Here is a 15,653-nt window from a genome sequence, read left to right on the forward strand (position 1 = left end):
TTCCGCAAGTCTCTTCGTCTTGCGAGTTTTTCGTCTTGCGATGCACGGTTTCCCATAGGAATGCATTGAAAATCAATTAATGCGTTCCTAGGGAAACTGCCTTCAGACCAGGTCCGGGGACAGTCTGTCCCCTGACCTCTTCTGAAGGCGGGGGGGGGAACAAGGGCTTTTCTTCCCACCCCCAGCAATTTAAAAAACCCCGGGACAGCGGAGGACTTCTCGCCCCCCCGCCCCCCCCGCCCGGCTTCGGAGCAGCGTTCCGAAGCCCGGCGGTGGGGGCAGGTGTTCCCGCCCCCCCGCCCGGCTTCGGAGCAGCGTTCCGAAGCCCGGCGGTGGGGGCAGGTGTTCCCGCCCCCCCGCCCGGCTTCGGAGCAGCGTTCCGAAGCCCGGCGGTGGGGGCAGGTGTTCCCGCCCCCCCCCGCCCGGCTTCGGAGCAGCGTTCCGAAGCCCGCGGTGGGGGCAGGTGTTCCCGCCCCCCCGCCCGGCTTCGGAGCAGCGTTCCGAAGCCCGCGGTGGGGGCAGGTGTTCCCGCTCCCCCGCCCGGCTTCGGAGCAGCATTCCGAAGCCCGGCGGCGGCGGGAGGAGGCGTTCCCGCCCCACCGCCCGGCTTCGGAGGAGGTCCGAGGACAGTGGGGAAGACGCGCTGCGCTTCCCCGCTGTCCCGGATATTTCCCTATGGGCTGTCGTCTTGCGAAGCAAGCCCATAGGGAAATTGTCTTGCGAAGCGCCTCCAAAACGGAAAACCCTTTCGTCTAGCGGGTTTTCCGTCTTGCGAGGCGTTCGTCTTGCGAGGTACCACTGTAAATACGCTCTCCTGGGTGAATCTTCCGTTGTGGAAACTCTGCGGAAAGGGCGTGCACGAGTCCTGGAATGTGTCTGAGGCCCGTGTCGCTAATTGACTGATGCTGTTCCGATGGGAGTCGAGTTCGTCCAGAGACGACGATGGAGGCCTGCCTGATGAGGCTGCCTGATGCCTCTGACTCCCTGGCAGTATCCCAACACATCCTCCCTGTCGTTTGCAATAGGGGGTGGTCAGTGAGACAGTGTTAAGTGTCTTTGTGATGCCAATGTTGGGTATAGTGTTCATAAGCAGTGTTGCCAATGTTATTAGCAACATGATTGGTATGCTGGGGTGGGGATGTGGGTGTTGGTATGCTCTGGTGCCACCATTGTGCTGATTGGGTGTCAGATTTTAGACTGTTTGTGGGTTGTTTTATTGAGGTTGGAGAAGTTATTTTTCCTTAGCATGGAGTAGGGGGTGCTGAAAGTGTGGGTTTTGGGTTGTTGTGTGGTAGGGAATGTGGTTTGAAGTCGTCTGGACTGGTGTTGGGGTGAGGTGCAGGGCTGAGGGGGTGTTGATGGTGTTGGCTATATTTATGGCCTGGGGGAGGGGGGGAAGGAAGGAAAGGGGGGGAATCACCAGTCCTTCAGTTTGAGGTGTTTTCTGGGTGCTTCATTCAGCTGTGGTTGTTGTTGTTGTAGGGTTGTCCATCTGTGATGTGTTGGTTTGGTTGATCTTGGTCTGTTGTCTTGTGCCGTATGTTCGGTGGGATGCTTTTGTGTGTGGTGGTGGTTGACTGTGTTGGTTTGCATTGTTGTGTCACTTCTGTTGCTTCTTTTTCCTCTTTACTGTCGTCCAGTTGTTTGGTGTTGTTTCATCGTGGTGGTCGTGACTCACTTGGTGAGTTTGTCAGTTGCCATTCCAGTGGAGGGTTGAGTTCGAGGTTCTTCAGTAGTTGCAGGGCTTCAGGTATGTTGGTAGCCATGTGTTGTGTTGTGTTGGTTGTTACTATGAGGCGAAAGGGGAAGTCCCATCAGTAATTGATCCCTGCTTGTTGGAGACACTGGGTGCATGGGCGTAGGTTTTTCCTCCAATTTAGGGTGTAAGGCCAATATGGGGTTGTCTCCGTATTGAAGGCTTGTTGAGTTTCTGAAGTTGTTCCATACCTCTTCTTTCATTTTGTAGCGTGTGAAGCATACAATGATGTCTCGTGGGGGGGAGGCGTTGGGTTTCGGCATAGGTTTTAGGGCTCTGTAGCCCTCTCCAGGTCGTCTACCTCGAGTGTCAAGTTTGGGATTGTATTTTTCAGCCAGCGTACAATTAGATCTGCTGGGCTTTTCTCCTCCACTTTTTCAGGAAAGTTGCGGAAGCGGAAGTTGCAGTGTCTACTACGGTCTTCAAGGTCTGCCTGTTTGATATTCATGGCTGCATTTTCCGTTTCTATTATTTCCAGGTGGCTTTCCATTTCAGCCAATTTATTATTCATACGTGTGTTTCTCCATTATTCTTTCTTGTATTTGGTTCTTGTTTTCTAGAGTTTCCATTTTGGAGGTCATGTCACTGAACGCTTTTAGTAGTTCTCTTAGTCTCATTTTCACTTCCTTCAGTTCTCGTTTTGTTGCTGGGTCGTTGTCATCTTGGGGGGAGGTGTTGTGTTCTCGTGCTGTTTGCCATCTCCCTGGTTGGTGTCATCACAGCCTCGCTGGTGTTTTTGGTTTCAGATCTACTTGGTGTCCTCTTGGAGCAGGGCGTGTTGTGGCTAAGAGTTGTGGTGGTGGTTCCTGGGTGTCGCTGAGCTGTTGAGCTGAACAAAGCATTGTTGACTGCTGGCTTTTACAGAGCGTCTGGATTAGGTGGTCATTAGTGTCCCGTCTGGGCTGTGCTTTAAGGGCTTCTTGCAGTCTCCTCAACAGTGTTGCTGGGGTGGTGGGGGCAGTCAAGCAGACGAGTAAGCCAACAGACAGACAGTTGACGTAAAGGGGTTGGTAGGCAGGGGTATGAGAGACTGATGGGGTGGGGCCAGAGGGAGGGTGTGTGTTTGGGGGGGTTATTCATGGGTGCACCTGTGTGTACATGTCTGTGCACGGATACTCACGAAAGGAGTATTGGGGTCCAGTTGAGGGTGGAGGGAGGGGTTAGGGGTTTGTGGTAAAGAATTAAGAATTTAAGGTTGGCAAGGGTGTGTTCAGGAACAGAACCCAACAAAGCAATGTAGAGGTTGAAGGTGAAAAAGGAGGGGAGGGATGGAAGTTAGAGTAAAGTAAAAAGGGGAGAGAGAAAAGGAGGGAAGGAGAAGAAAGAAAGAAAGAAAGAAAGAAAGAAAGAAAGAAAGAAAGAAAGGTGGGGGAGAGACAAAGAAAGATGAAAATACTTGGTTGCAGTGGTGGTTCTAGTTATAGTATGAGGTAAAAGACCACTGGGGAGGGAGGATTGCTAATGAAACTGTGTGGGGAGGTACGTGTATGTAGATTTTAGGGTTTGGAGGGTAAGAGGGACTAGAAAAGCAGACTAAATCAAAGAAGGAAGGGGGGGAGGAGATGAGGGATCTGAAGCTGTTGAGGTTGTGATGCCTGGCAGTAGTATTTGTATATCAAATGCCAACAGTAATAAAGTAGGCTTCGGTGCAGGGAGGGGCGGAAAAGGCTGGGGGTGACGTGACTTTTATGTTGGGGGAGGTACAAAGACCGACCACTCCCAGATTCTACTAGCGACTGAGCCAGCCATGAACTTACGATGCTCTTCACTGTAAATAGTTTGCACCAAGAATAAAGCCTGTAAAAGACAGGTCAGAGTCTTGCCTGGTTACTCTCGAGCAACCACACCAGCATCTGACAAAAATAAAACAAAATACAAAAAATAGGGAAAGTAAGTTAGAGAGTGGCAGATTGTCTGGTAAAAATAAAGTTAAAAAAAATATTGGGAAGGAAAGAGGACAACAGCAACAAAAATGTCCCACCCTATTTTTTGTGGGGGGGGGGGATAGAAAATGTGCTTTTAAGTAATAAATGGATGTATTTTAAAAATGGTAGTAATAGTAATTTAGTGAAAGGGCTGTAGACTTAGGGAAGGGGGGAAGAAAAAAAGGGTTAAAAATATATGAAAGGAGGAAAAAGATTTATATATTAAAAATAGAGGATAGAGTTAATGATAGTAACTCTATCATTCATATATATTTGTGTGTGTGTATATATATACGGAAAAAAATGTTTAAAAGGGGGAAATAAACAGCTGCGTGTCTTTTCACGGCTTCCCTTGCCCTCCCGGTGCGCGCTCCTACCTCTCCTCCTTTCCCTTCTTAGCGGCGGCGCTGGCGATAGGAGCAACAAGTGTCTTTCTTTGCCCACTATTTCTCTCTCCTCTTCTCCCCTGCGCCGGCTTCGGGATCTTCTTGGTCCTGGATCATTGCTGGGCAGTCGGCTGAGTGGCTGGGTGTCCTCGCTTTTGTTCCTGGCTCGGCCTGGGGGGAGGGGTTGGCAGCTCCCTCAGTTGGCGTGCCAGGCGCCCCCGGTGCCCTGTCGGTTGTGGCGGTGGCAGCAGCAGTCCCGGCAGTCTGGGAGCCAGCCAGGTAGCCCAATTGGTTCTGGCTGGCTTCAGGAGTTGCTCGCTGCTGTGGCGTCCGCCATGATGCCTCACTGGAAGTCCCTCAAATGAGTATATTTGAGTTTAGGTTATTGTTAGACAAATTATGTCCCAAGGATCTTTACCCAGAGGGCGTCAATTTACTATGTGTAAAAAAGGATTCTACACCACAATCAGGCATAACCAGATTTATTGTCGTAACAGTACTGCACAGGTGACCCCTCAACTCATGCTGTAAAGAAGGAGTATGAATTCCCGCTTGCATCACACATAATTTGTAACCTAAAACCGTTCGAATATTCCTCCTACAGTTCCTATTGGTTAAGAAATTGCAGTTTAGAGGCTTAACAATCTTCCTACATCATATGTCCCTCTATTATGTACCCCCACCAATAACATACATCCCATGTCCATTCAAATTAGCAGATTCTCAAACAGTGGTGTGTTCTATAATATTAATGAAGCGCTTGAGAATGCGTACTAGTTCTTAAACTATCATTTGCTACTTCTCCTTGTTATCTCAAGTCATCTCTAAACTATAAATCTATCACTCTCAGGGTCAGCATGGGCTTTTAACACATTGTTTCATAGATAACACCCTGTTTCTTAGTCTTAATTGCACCCTCTAACAAGGAAAGGAGTTTAGGGTGAATCCTTTGATTCAGCTAACTCCCAACATCTGCTGTGTCTCATTTTAAGTGTCTCCAGCAATTAAACTCAGGTTGTAAAACATTCTTGTGTGCAGATAAACAGTTCATAGAATCATAGAATCATAGAGTTGGAAGAGACCACAAGGGCCATCGAGTCCAACCCCCTGCCAAGCAGGAAACACCATCAGAGCACTCCGGACATATGGTTGTCAAGCCTCTGCTTAAAGACCTCCAAAGAAGGAGACTCCACCACACTCCTTGGCAGCAAATTCCACTGTCGAACAGCTCTTACTGTCAGGAAGTTCTTCCTAATGTTTAGGTGGAATCTTCTTTCTTGTAGTTTGGATCCATTGCTCCGTGTCCGCTTCTCTGGAGCAGCAGAAAACAACCTTTCTCCCTCCTCTATGTGACATCCTTTTATATATTTGAACATGGCTATCATATCACCCCTTAACCTCCTCTTCTCCAGGCTAAACATGCCCAGCTCCCTTAGCCGTTCCTCATAAGGCATCGTTTCCAGGCCTTTGACCATTTTGGTTGCCCTCCTCTGGACACGTTCCAGTTTGTCAATGTCCTTCTTGAATTGTGGTGCCCAGAACTGGACACAGTACTCCAGGTGAGGTCTGACCAGAGCAGAATACAGTGGCACTATTACTTCCCTTGATCTAGATGCTATACTCCTATTGATGCAGCCCAGAATTGCATTGGCTTTTTTAGCTGCCGCGTCACACTGTTGGCTCATGTCAAGTTTGTGGTCAACCAAGACTCCTAGATCCTTTTCACATGTACTGCTCTCAAGCCAGGTGTCCCCCATCTTGTATTTGTGCCTCTCATTTTTTTTGCCCAAGTGCAATACTTTACATTTCTCCCTGTTAAAATTCATCTTGTTTGTTTTTGCCCAGTTCTCTAATCTGTCAAGGTCGTTTTGAAGTGTGATCCTGTCCTCTGGGGTGTTAGCCACCCCTCCCAGTTTGGTGTCACCTGCAAATTTGATCAGGATGCCCTTGAGTCCATCAACCCTGTGGCACCCCACTAGTCACTCTTCTCCAGGATGAAGAGGAACCATTGATGAGCACCCTTTGGGTTCGGTTGAAAATAGGGACAACATTTGCCCTCCTCCAGTCTGCCGGGACTTCGCCTGTTCTCCAGGAATTCTCAAAGATGACTGCCAGTGGTTCTGAGATCACATCTGCCAGTTCTTTTAATACTCTTGGATGCAGTTCACCTGGCCCTGGAGACTTGAATACATCTAAACTGGCCAAATATTCTTGTACTATCTCCTTAGTTATTCTGGGCTGTGTTTCCTTTGCTCCAAATTCTTTAGGTCGGGCATTGTTTTCCTTATCGGAGAAGACTGAGGCAAAGAAGGCATTGAGGAGTTCAGCCCTTTCTGTGTCCCCTGTTTGCATTTCACCATCTTCTCCTCTGAGTGACCCCACTGTTTCTTTGTTCTTCCTTTTGCTACGAACATACCCATAGAAGCCTTTTTTGTTGCTTTTAACCTCTCTAGCAAGCCTGAGTTCATTCTGTGCTTTAGCTTTTCTGACTTTGTGTCTACACGTGCTGGCTATTTGTTTGAATTCCTCTTTGGTGGTTCCCCCCCTTTTCCATTTTTTGTACACATCCTTTTTTAATCTTAACTCAGTTAAAAGTTCTTTAGATAGCCACCCTGGCTTCTTTAGGCACCTTCCATGTTTCCGTCTCATTGGTATTGCCTGACGTTGTGCTTTTAGTATCTCCCTCTTAACAAACTCCCAGCCATCATGAACTCCCTTTCCTTTTAGTATTACTGTCCATGGGATCCCACCCAACACTTCCCTAAGTTTTATGAAGTCGGCTTTCTTAAAGTCAAGAAATTGAGTCCTAGTATGCTTGGCTGCTCCTTTCCGCTGTATAGTAAACTTCAGAAGAGCATGATCACTCGCGCCTAATGATCCTTCCACGTCTACCCCACTAACCAGATCATCAACATTGGTTAGGACCAGATCTAAAATGGCTGTTCCTCTTGTTGCTTCTCCCACTTTCTGGACAATGAAGTTGTCTGCAAGGCCAGTGAAGAATCTGTTTGACCTTATGCTCTTGGCTGAGTTTGACATCCAACAAATATCCGGGTAATTGAAGTCCCCCATTACTACTATCTCCCTTCCTTTTGCATGCTTGGCCATCTATTCCAGGAAGGCATCATCTATGTCTTCCGTTTGGCTTGGGGATCTATAGTAAACTCCCACAATGAGGTCCCTGTTATTCTTCTCTCCCTTAATTTTGACCCAAATGCTCTCACTTTGGCTTTGAGGTTCTGAATCTTGGATCTCTTCACAGGTATGCACATCCCTGACATATAATGCCACTCCTCCTCCTTTCTTGTCTGGTCTGTTTCTCTGAAATAGATTGTATCCCCCCATTATTACATTCCAATCGTGGGACTTATCCCACCAGGTTTCAGTGATGCCTATTATGTCATATTTAGTTTGCTGTACCAAGAGCTCAAGCTCATCTTGTTTATTTCCCATGCTTTGCGCATTAGTGTACAGACATTGAAGTCCATTAATCATTCCCCCGTTTCTCTTATTTAAGGATTTTTTCCTCCCACCACTAGGTCTGCGTGCTGTTTGCTCCATTTGGTCTATGACATTGAAGGGGCCCCTCCTTTGGGCTGTTTGTGAACCGAACCTCTTTGTTCACAGAACCTTGGTGTCTTAAGGCAGGCATGGTCATTTTTACTATTCCTTCCTTAAGAATAAAATTTATTTTTATTCATTTATTCCACAATTACTTAATTAATATTAGGCATGTAATTGTGTGCCCATCAAGTGTTTTTACAATGGAAACATTCAGTAGTTCTTAAAGGTTTTCTGTTTTAGGGCCATTACAGAGGGTTGCTTTTTCTGTGTGGGAGGACTTGTGAAAAGTTTCTAAATTACAGTTCAGTAGTTACATTTGCCCTCTATGGGTGTAATCTAGTAATGCTATTGCACAAATTACCTATTGTCAGGGACTGGAATGCAGAGGCTGAGGAGTGGGTGAGATTGCCTCCTCCTTCTGCTGTTGACAGGGAAGAGGGAGAGATTGTTGATTTACAGCCAAGCTATGAGCAAGATAATCAGGCAGAGGCTGGCGAACAGCTTAGTTATGAGGATTTAATAGAAGCAGGAACAGAAATGGGGCAGACTGTGGACACTTTGCTAGACAGCATAGATGATCTGCCTTCCCCTCAAATGTGAAGGTCTTTAAGGATACAAGAGCAGCGTGTGCAGAGGAATTTGTCAAAGGGAAGACTCCGTAGGAGCAGGTGTTGCTGGGAAAGAGGGAAGGAGGAGTCAGAGTGAGCAACGTCATGGTGGCAAAACATGAATTGTCTGTTATCATAGAGACTGAATAAATCATAATTAAAGCTATCTTGTTTCCTCCTGGCTCCTTGAAACCATCTGGAGAGGAGCGGGGGAATTGCTCAGGCCTGACACCTATTCACTATGTTCTAACTAGAAATGCTGTATGGTGATATTCAAATGCCCAGAAAATGAAGTGTAGTAAAGATGTTCTGGGGTGACTGGATGGTAATTCCACAATAATGGTAACTTTAAATCAGCATTTTTGCTGTAACGTATTAGTCATAATATGGATTTCATGTCTATCTTTTAGTAGCCTTCTGCATTTTCACTGTTACCTTCCATGCATGTAACATGCTTATGGTGTGCATAAATTCTTAGCATATTCAATAACCTACTATATTTTGCCAGTTAGTTACATTTAGAACAAGTGTTCTGAGCTTCCATATTGTAGCATTAATATTTGTAATTAACACGTTAATATTAATATTTGTTGTAAATTCTCTTTTGCAGGCTTTTGTGAAGGATGTACATGAAGATTCAATAACTGTTTCATTTGAAAATAAGTACGTATGGTCCTGCTACTGACTAGTATAGTTGTAAATGATGTAATTGTGAATTGTATATAATCTGCTAATGCAGTAGTATTGGGGTAGTGTATAAACTTAAATAAGCTAATACTTAGAGCTTGATTTGGATGTTTCTCGTGTAGCTTGCAGATGCTTATGGAGGTGATTGCATGCCATTGCTATGATTAATAATGAATAATGTTCTGAAACCTATTTATTTTTATGTTTAGCACTTTGTGTCAAGAATGTTTCATTGAAACATGTTTTGATTTTTAAATAATAATTTGTGTTAGCTTAAAATAGCACTTCAGGTGTTCGTATAAAGGGTCATTCCATATCAAGTGAACCAATTTTTTTAGCTCATGTCACCCAGTTTTCTGTGAGTGTCTGAGGGCCCGGGGCGGGGCCTGAAGCCTCACAAGGACTGCTCTGCTGCCCAGGAGGACTCCCCTGTGTGAGTGTCTGAGGGCCCTGCTCTTGCCACTTACCATCTGGCCTGGGGTGGGGCCTGACAGGCCTCACAAGGACTGCTCTGCTGCCCAGGAGGACTCCCCTGTGTGAGTGCCTGCTCTTGCCACTTACCATCTGGCCCAGGGCGGGCCCTGAAGCCTCACAAGGACTGCTCCTGCCACTTACTATCTGGCCCAGGGTGGGGCCTCACAAGGATGGTTGTTGCCACTGATGCTGCTGCTGCCCAGGAGGACCTGGAGGGGTGCAGAGTTCTTTTTAACATGTTTTAAAATTTTCCTTTTCCTTTAGATTTTTAATATATGGGGGTGGGATGGATGTTTGGGTGGGCTTGGGAATTTGTTAGATTTTGATGAATTTGTAATGTTTGCAGTTTTTATTTGTATTGTTTTATTGTTTTTTGGGTTGTTTTTTGTTTTTATTGTTTTAAGGTTTTATTGTTTTAGGCTGTGAAAGAATAACATTAATTGCCATCAATGGAGGCTACTATGAGGCTTGGGATTGCTACCGTGGAGGGGTGAGGGAGGTACGGCGGTGGGGCCGATGTTATAGGCGAAGGGGATTGAGATATGGATATACTCGTACCCCTTCCAATCTGCGCCTCATCCCGAGGGACGAGGGTAGGGTGAGCAAGGATTACTCACCTCCGTCACTGGTGATGTGCAATGCCAGGTCTATAGGCAACAAAACCGCCACCCTGCGAGATTTCTTTACCTCGCAGGGGGTCTACGTGGCTTGTGTGACGGAGACCTGGGTGCGCAAAGGGGAAACAGTTACCTTACGAGAGATGGCGCCCCCGGGTTTCTCCGTCCTCCACCAGTCGCGGACTGTGGGCCGGGGGGGAGGGGTGGCATTATTAATCTGGGAAGATTGTCCTTTCAGGGCTCTACCATCACCATCGATCCCCGGCATTGAATGTGTTGGCTTAGTGTGGGGCTCCGAGGAGAGCTTGGCTGTCTGGCTGGTGTACTGGCCACCTAGCGCACCAGCAGCCACCCTGTCAAGCCTACTGGAGGCGGTGGCCGGCTGGGCCTTGGAGTTCCCTAACCTATTGGTTTTGGGGGACTTCAACATCCATGCTGATGCCACTCCCTCCTCACAGGCTCTGGACCTGGTGTCTTCCATGGCGACACTAGGGCTCTCCCAGTTTGTTTCGGGCCCCACACATCAAGCAGGCCATGCGCTGGATTTGATCTTTGGCGTAGGTATAGATGTGATCATGTCTCCTTCGATGAAGGTGCCATGGTCTGATCACTACGCTCTGAAAGCCGGGATTGACTTTCCACCCCCACCCTGCTTACGTGGCGAGCCTATTTGGGCTCGCCTGCAGAGACTGATGGACCCTGATAGATTCCGCCAAGCCTTGCGGGACCTTGCTCCCCCTGGCGACTCATTGACTGAGCTTGTTGAGGGCTGGAATATCCAGCTCCTGGCAGCCATCGATGAGATCGCACCTAAGCGCCCTCTGCGACCCCGCAGAAACCGGGCTCCCTGGTTTACCGAGGAGCTCCGGAAAATGAAGCGGGACCTCAGACGGCTAGAGTGAGTATGGCGGGGTGCCCGTGACGGAGCCTCAAGAACATCTTATAGGGCTTTTATGAAAACCTATGAGATGGCCATGACCTCCCTGCCAATTTGGATACAATAAAGGAACTGGAGGCCCCTCGACTGTCCTCGGGTCCAGTATTGGACCACTTCGACCGGATATCCCCAGCCGATGTGGACAGACTCCTCCGAGCTGGAAAGCCCACCACCTGTCCTCTCGACCCGTGCCCGTCTTGGCTGATTAGAGCATGTCCAGACGAGGTGCAGGCCCTCCTGGGGGATATCATCAATTTCTCCCTTGGCACGGGGACTTTCCCAGGGAAACTGAAGGAGGCAGTGTGTGCTGGTCCCGAGGGGGAAAGGTACTAATACCGTATCCGAAGTTCAGTCCAGAGTCACTAGCAGGGTAGACGATCACTAGATGAGACGCGAGGTCCGAAACAGGGAGCCGGGCGGGGGAGCAGGAACGCTGGTAGGGCAGCAGCAGGAAGCCAGGCGGGTAACAGGAACACTGGTAGAGCAGAAGCAGGGAGCCAGGCGGGGAACAGGAACACTGGTGGGTCAGCAGCGGGCAGCCGAGCGAGGAACAGGAACACCGGAGAGTCAGGAGCAGGAAGCAGGGCGAGGAACAGGCACACCGGGAGTGCAGATCTAGGTTTGGGTAAAGCAGGTACTCCACAACGACGTTGCTCCCGCAACCTGGGACCGGGCTGCCTGACCTTTATCTTCTTCTAAGGCCGGGGGCGGTCCCGGCCCCCAGGAGCCCCGCCTCTCCTGGCCTTAAGGCGAGCACTCCTCCTGGGAGATACCAGTTCCCTTCGCCTCTCTGCCCTAAGCCTCTGCAGTTCAGGAGAGGCCGAAGGGTTACTGGGCCCCGGGGGAGGCTCACCTGTAGCCACTGAGTCTTCCAGCACCTCTGGGGCCAGAATGGTCTCACCTGATGCCTGCCCCTGAGGATCTGGCACAGGTGCAGGCTCCTCAGCATCTAGGCCTTGCCCCAGTTCAGCCGGCCCTGGAGGCGGGGACTCCTGTGCCGGCTGGGATTCCTCTGGTTCACTCTCAGACTCGGAATCCCAGGCCATCACACAGTGGTGCGCCCGCTCTTAAAGAAAGCATCATTAGATCCCTTAGATCTATCCAATTACCCCCCGGTTTCGAATCTTCCGTTCCTGGGTAAGGTGATTGAGAGAGCGGTTGCTGAACAGCTTGGTGAGTTTCTAGATGAAACATCGGCTCTGGATCCATTCCAGTCCGGCTTCCGCGCTGGTCATGGGACCGAGACGGCTCTGGTTGCCCTAACAGATGAACTTCGTAGACAGCTGGATCGAGGCGGGTCGGGGCTGCTGATTCTTCTAGATCTGTCAGCAGCTTTCGACATGGTCGATCACGAACTCCTGGACCACCGCCTTGTCGACGTGGGGATCTGGAGCACAGTCCTTCAATGGCTGCGCTCGTTTCTCTCTGGTTGGGGACAGAGGGTGGCGCTTGGGGGGGAATTGTCATCGCGCCACTCCTTGGTGTGTGGAGTACCTCAGGGTGCGATACTCTCCCCGATGCTTTTCAACATCTTTATGCGCCCCCTCGCCCAGCTTGTCCGGAGTTTTGGGTTGGGTTGCCATCAGTATGCCGATGACACCCAACTCTATCTGTTGATGGATGGGCATCCTGACTCGGCCCCAGACACACTGACCAGATGTTTGGAAGCTGTGGCTGGATGGTTACGTGGGAGCCGGTTGAAGCTAAATCCTTCGAAGACAGAGGTCCTGTGGCTGGGACGGGACGATATGGGATGGGGGGGGGGCAAATCCCATCTCTTGCGGGGGCGCAATTAGTGCCAGCACCGTCCGTTAAGAGTTTGGGTGTAATCTTCGACACCTCCCTTTCTATGGAGGCGCAGATTGCAGCTATAACAAAGGCGGCATTTTTCCATCTCCGCCAAGCTAAGCAGTTGGCCCCTTATCTCTCTCGCCCTGACCTAGCCACTGTGATCCATGCGACGGTCACCTCCAGACTGGATTATTGTAACTCGCTCTACGTGGGGCTGCCCTTGAGACTGACCCAGAAACTCCAGCGGGTGCAGAATGCTGCAGCGAGACTCCTTAAAAGGACTGAATTTTGGGAACCCTCTAGATGTGGGCTTGCCCCGCAGACTCCTGATCCTAGTGCTTTACAACAAATAGGCAGATCCAGAATTAAATGGTCCCCTTATGTTAATAACAATTTTGGTATTTGGACACAATCAATGGAAGGTCAACTCCTCTGGGCTGATCTGACTTCCCCAATTGACCATTATAACACATTAATCTGAAAACTCCAACCGTTATTGTCAAGACCCAGAAGATCTAACCAAAATGACTCCCCTACCAACAAAAAATGGTTTGACCACGAATGCACTCAGGCAAAACTTATACTCAGGGAATGCTTTAAGGTCTTCCAGCAAAATCCTAACCCTATCACTAAATTAGAGTTACAACTTTAAAAAAAGAACTACAAAGAGTTATTAAAAACCAAAAAAAGAACTGCAGACTCTCTCATCTGGCAGGCCCTCATAAAAGCGTCAATAGAAAAAGACAATTCCAACTTCTGGAAAATTATCTCCAGTCAAACCAAAGCTCCTAATGAGGGCACAATAATCCCTGCAAATTCATGGGAAGAGCACTATAAAGTGCTGTTTAGGGAACATCGTCCTTCTGCGCCGCTTAACATCCCCTTAGATAATGATACACCATGGCCCCCAACATCTGAAACTGAAATCACTTCGCTAATTCTACAAATGAAATCTGGCAAAGCCCCAGGAAGTGATTTCATTGTCGCTGAACTTCTGAAAGCGCAAATAAACTGGTGGGCCCCAGTCCTTGCAAATCTATTCTCATATATAGATAAGACAACTGAAATCCCTAAAGATTGGGGACTAGCTATAATTGTTCCCATATTTAAAAAGGGCAACCCCTCTGATCCATCTAATTATAGACCAATTAGTCTCCTGAATGTGATCTGTAAACTTTATACAAAACATCTATGCCTAAAATTATGTGAATGGTTAGATCATAATAACTTGCTAGAAATTGAACAAGCAGGGTTTACATCCGGACGTTCCACCATTGATCACTGCTTAGTGTTAGATTACTTTGTCTATAAGTATGCGAAACATTGGAAAAAGTCATTATATGCGGCCTTTGTGGACCTAAAGGCAGCATTTGATTCTGTATCCAGGAGTAGGCTCTGGGCCAAATTGGCCAATATGGGTATTAACAGAAGGTTATTACTTCTGATGATTAAGCTTCATGAGAACAATACCCTCCAGATAAGACTTGCACAGGACGGCAGACTCTCCAGAGAAATCCCAGTCCAAAGAGGAGTTAGACAAGGATGCCTATTAGCCCCATTCCTATTTAACATCTATGTTAACTCCCTGGTCACATGCTGCCGTGAAATTGAAACCCACCCCCCTGTGTTCTCTAACGGCAGAAAAGTACCAGTTTTAATGTATGCGGATGACGCTGTTCTTCTCTCTCAAACCAAAGTGGGTCTGAAACGTGCCTTAGGAAAGTTTAGTGACCAATGTAACACTGAACTGTTAACAATTAACTTTGCCAAAACCAAAATTGTACATTTTAACCGCTCCTTCAGGAAAGATAATTGGAAACGCCATTGAACAGACTAAGACCTTCCAATACTTAGGCATTACTTTCTCTTATAATACCAAATTCTCAACACACTTGACCACATCAGCTATATCAGCAGAAAGAAGTGCAAATGCTATCCTTAGATTATTCAGAAGGAAAGGAGCTGGCTTCTTCCCGATGGCCCTAACAGTCTTTCAGGCAAAATCTTTAGCCCAACTTCTATATGGCTCTCAAATTAGCCCCTCTGCCAACCTTAAGACCCTTGAAACAGTACAATCTAAATTCTTAAGATCATTATTTGCTACCCCTAAGTGTACACCTAATGCAGTCTTAAGGCAAGAGGCAGGACTGCCCAGAGTGGAATTAAAAGTCTGGGAACAAGCAATATCCCTCTGGCTGAAAATCCATTACAATCCTAAGGGTCTATTACCTTGCTTCCTGGCCGCAGTTCCCTATCCTCCTTGGCTTATGCAAATAACTAACAAGATCAAACAAATTGGCCTAAACCCTGAAAATCTTTTTATTGGAACTTTGAACAAGGCAAAAGCTATTATCACTTGGAGACTTTATGATATCGAATTACAACAAGAAGGCGCCCCACTCCTGGAGACGTATAGATGTTTAAAAGCTTGGCCTAATTTTGCAGCTGCCCCTTACTTAACTAACATCACTAACGAAGCCTATAGATGGGCTTTCTCTAGAGCCCGCTTTGAGACAATGCCCTCAGCAGTGCTGTACGGCAAGTTCACGCAGGTTCCAATGCATGTGTGTCTCTGCCCTTGTATGTCTAATAAGGTAGAATCTGTCACAGACATTCTTCTATTTTGCGAATTTTATAGTGAAGAACGAGTTCAACTTATTTTACCGCTTCTATCAAAATTTATACCCCTTCAATATTAATTGGAATCCTCCCCTGAAATTCTTCGAAAATACCTCCTGGAAGATTCCTCAAGCTCAATATCATATGAGGTGGCTAAATTTTGCACTTTAGTAATTAGGAAGCGTAAATCTCTTCTGTTGAATGGCACACTGCGAAGTTCCCTTGTGTAACCTTTTTTCTTTTCTGAGGTTGTTGCTGATTTCTTGTTGTCTGATCTTGTGGTGTTTAG

At 47.6% G+C, this 15,653-nt stretch overlaps 1 protein-coding gene across 4 annotated transcripts in view; it reads left to right on the forward strand.

Annotated features, from left to right (window-relative positions):
• Positions 1-15,653, forward strand: part of LOC309523302 (fragile X messenger ribonucleoprotein 1-like) — a 201,218-nt gene that overhangs the window by 43,223 nt on the left and 142,342 nt on the right. For all 4 annotated transcript variants that reach the window (XM_082207094.1, XM_082207093.1, XM_082207092.1 and 1 more), the window contains one exon: positions 8,850-8,902. In XM_082207094.1, coding sequence (XP_082063220.1) covers positions 8,850-8,902 — 53 coding nt within the window. The remainder of the gene's footprint in view (positions 1-8,849; positions 8,903-15,653) is intronic.

The sequence above is a fragment of the Podarcis vaucheri genome (assembly GCF_965113315.1).
Source record: "Podarcis vaucheri genome assembly, chromosome: W".
Lineage (NCBI taxonomy): Eukaryota > Metazoa > Chordata > Lepidosauria > Squamata > Lacertidae > Podarcis > Podarcis vaucheri.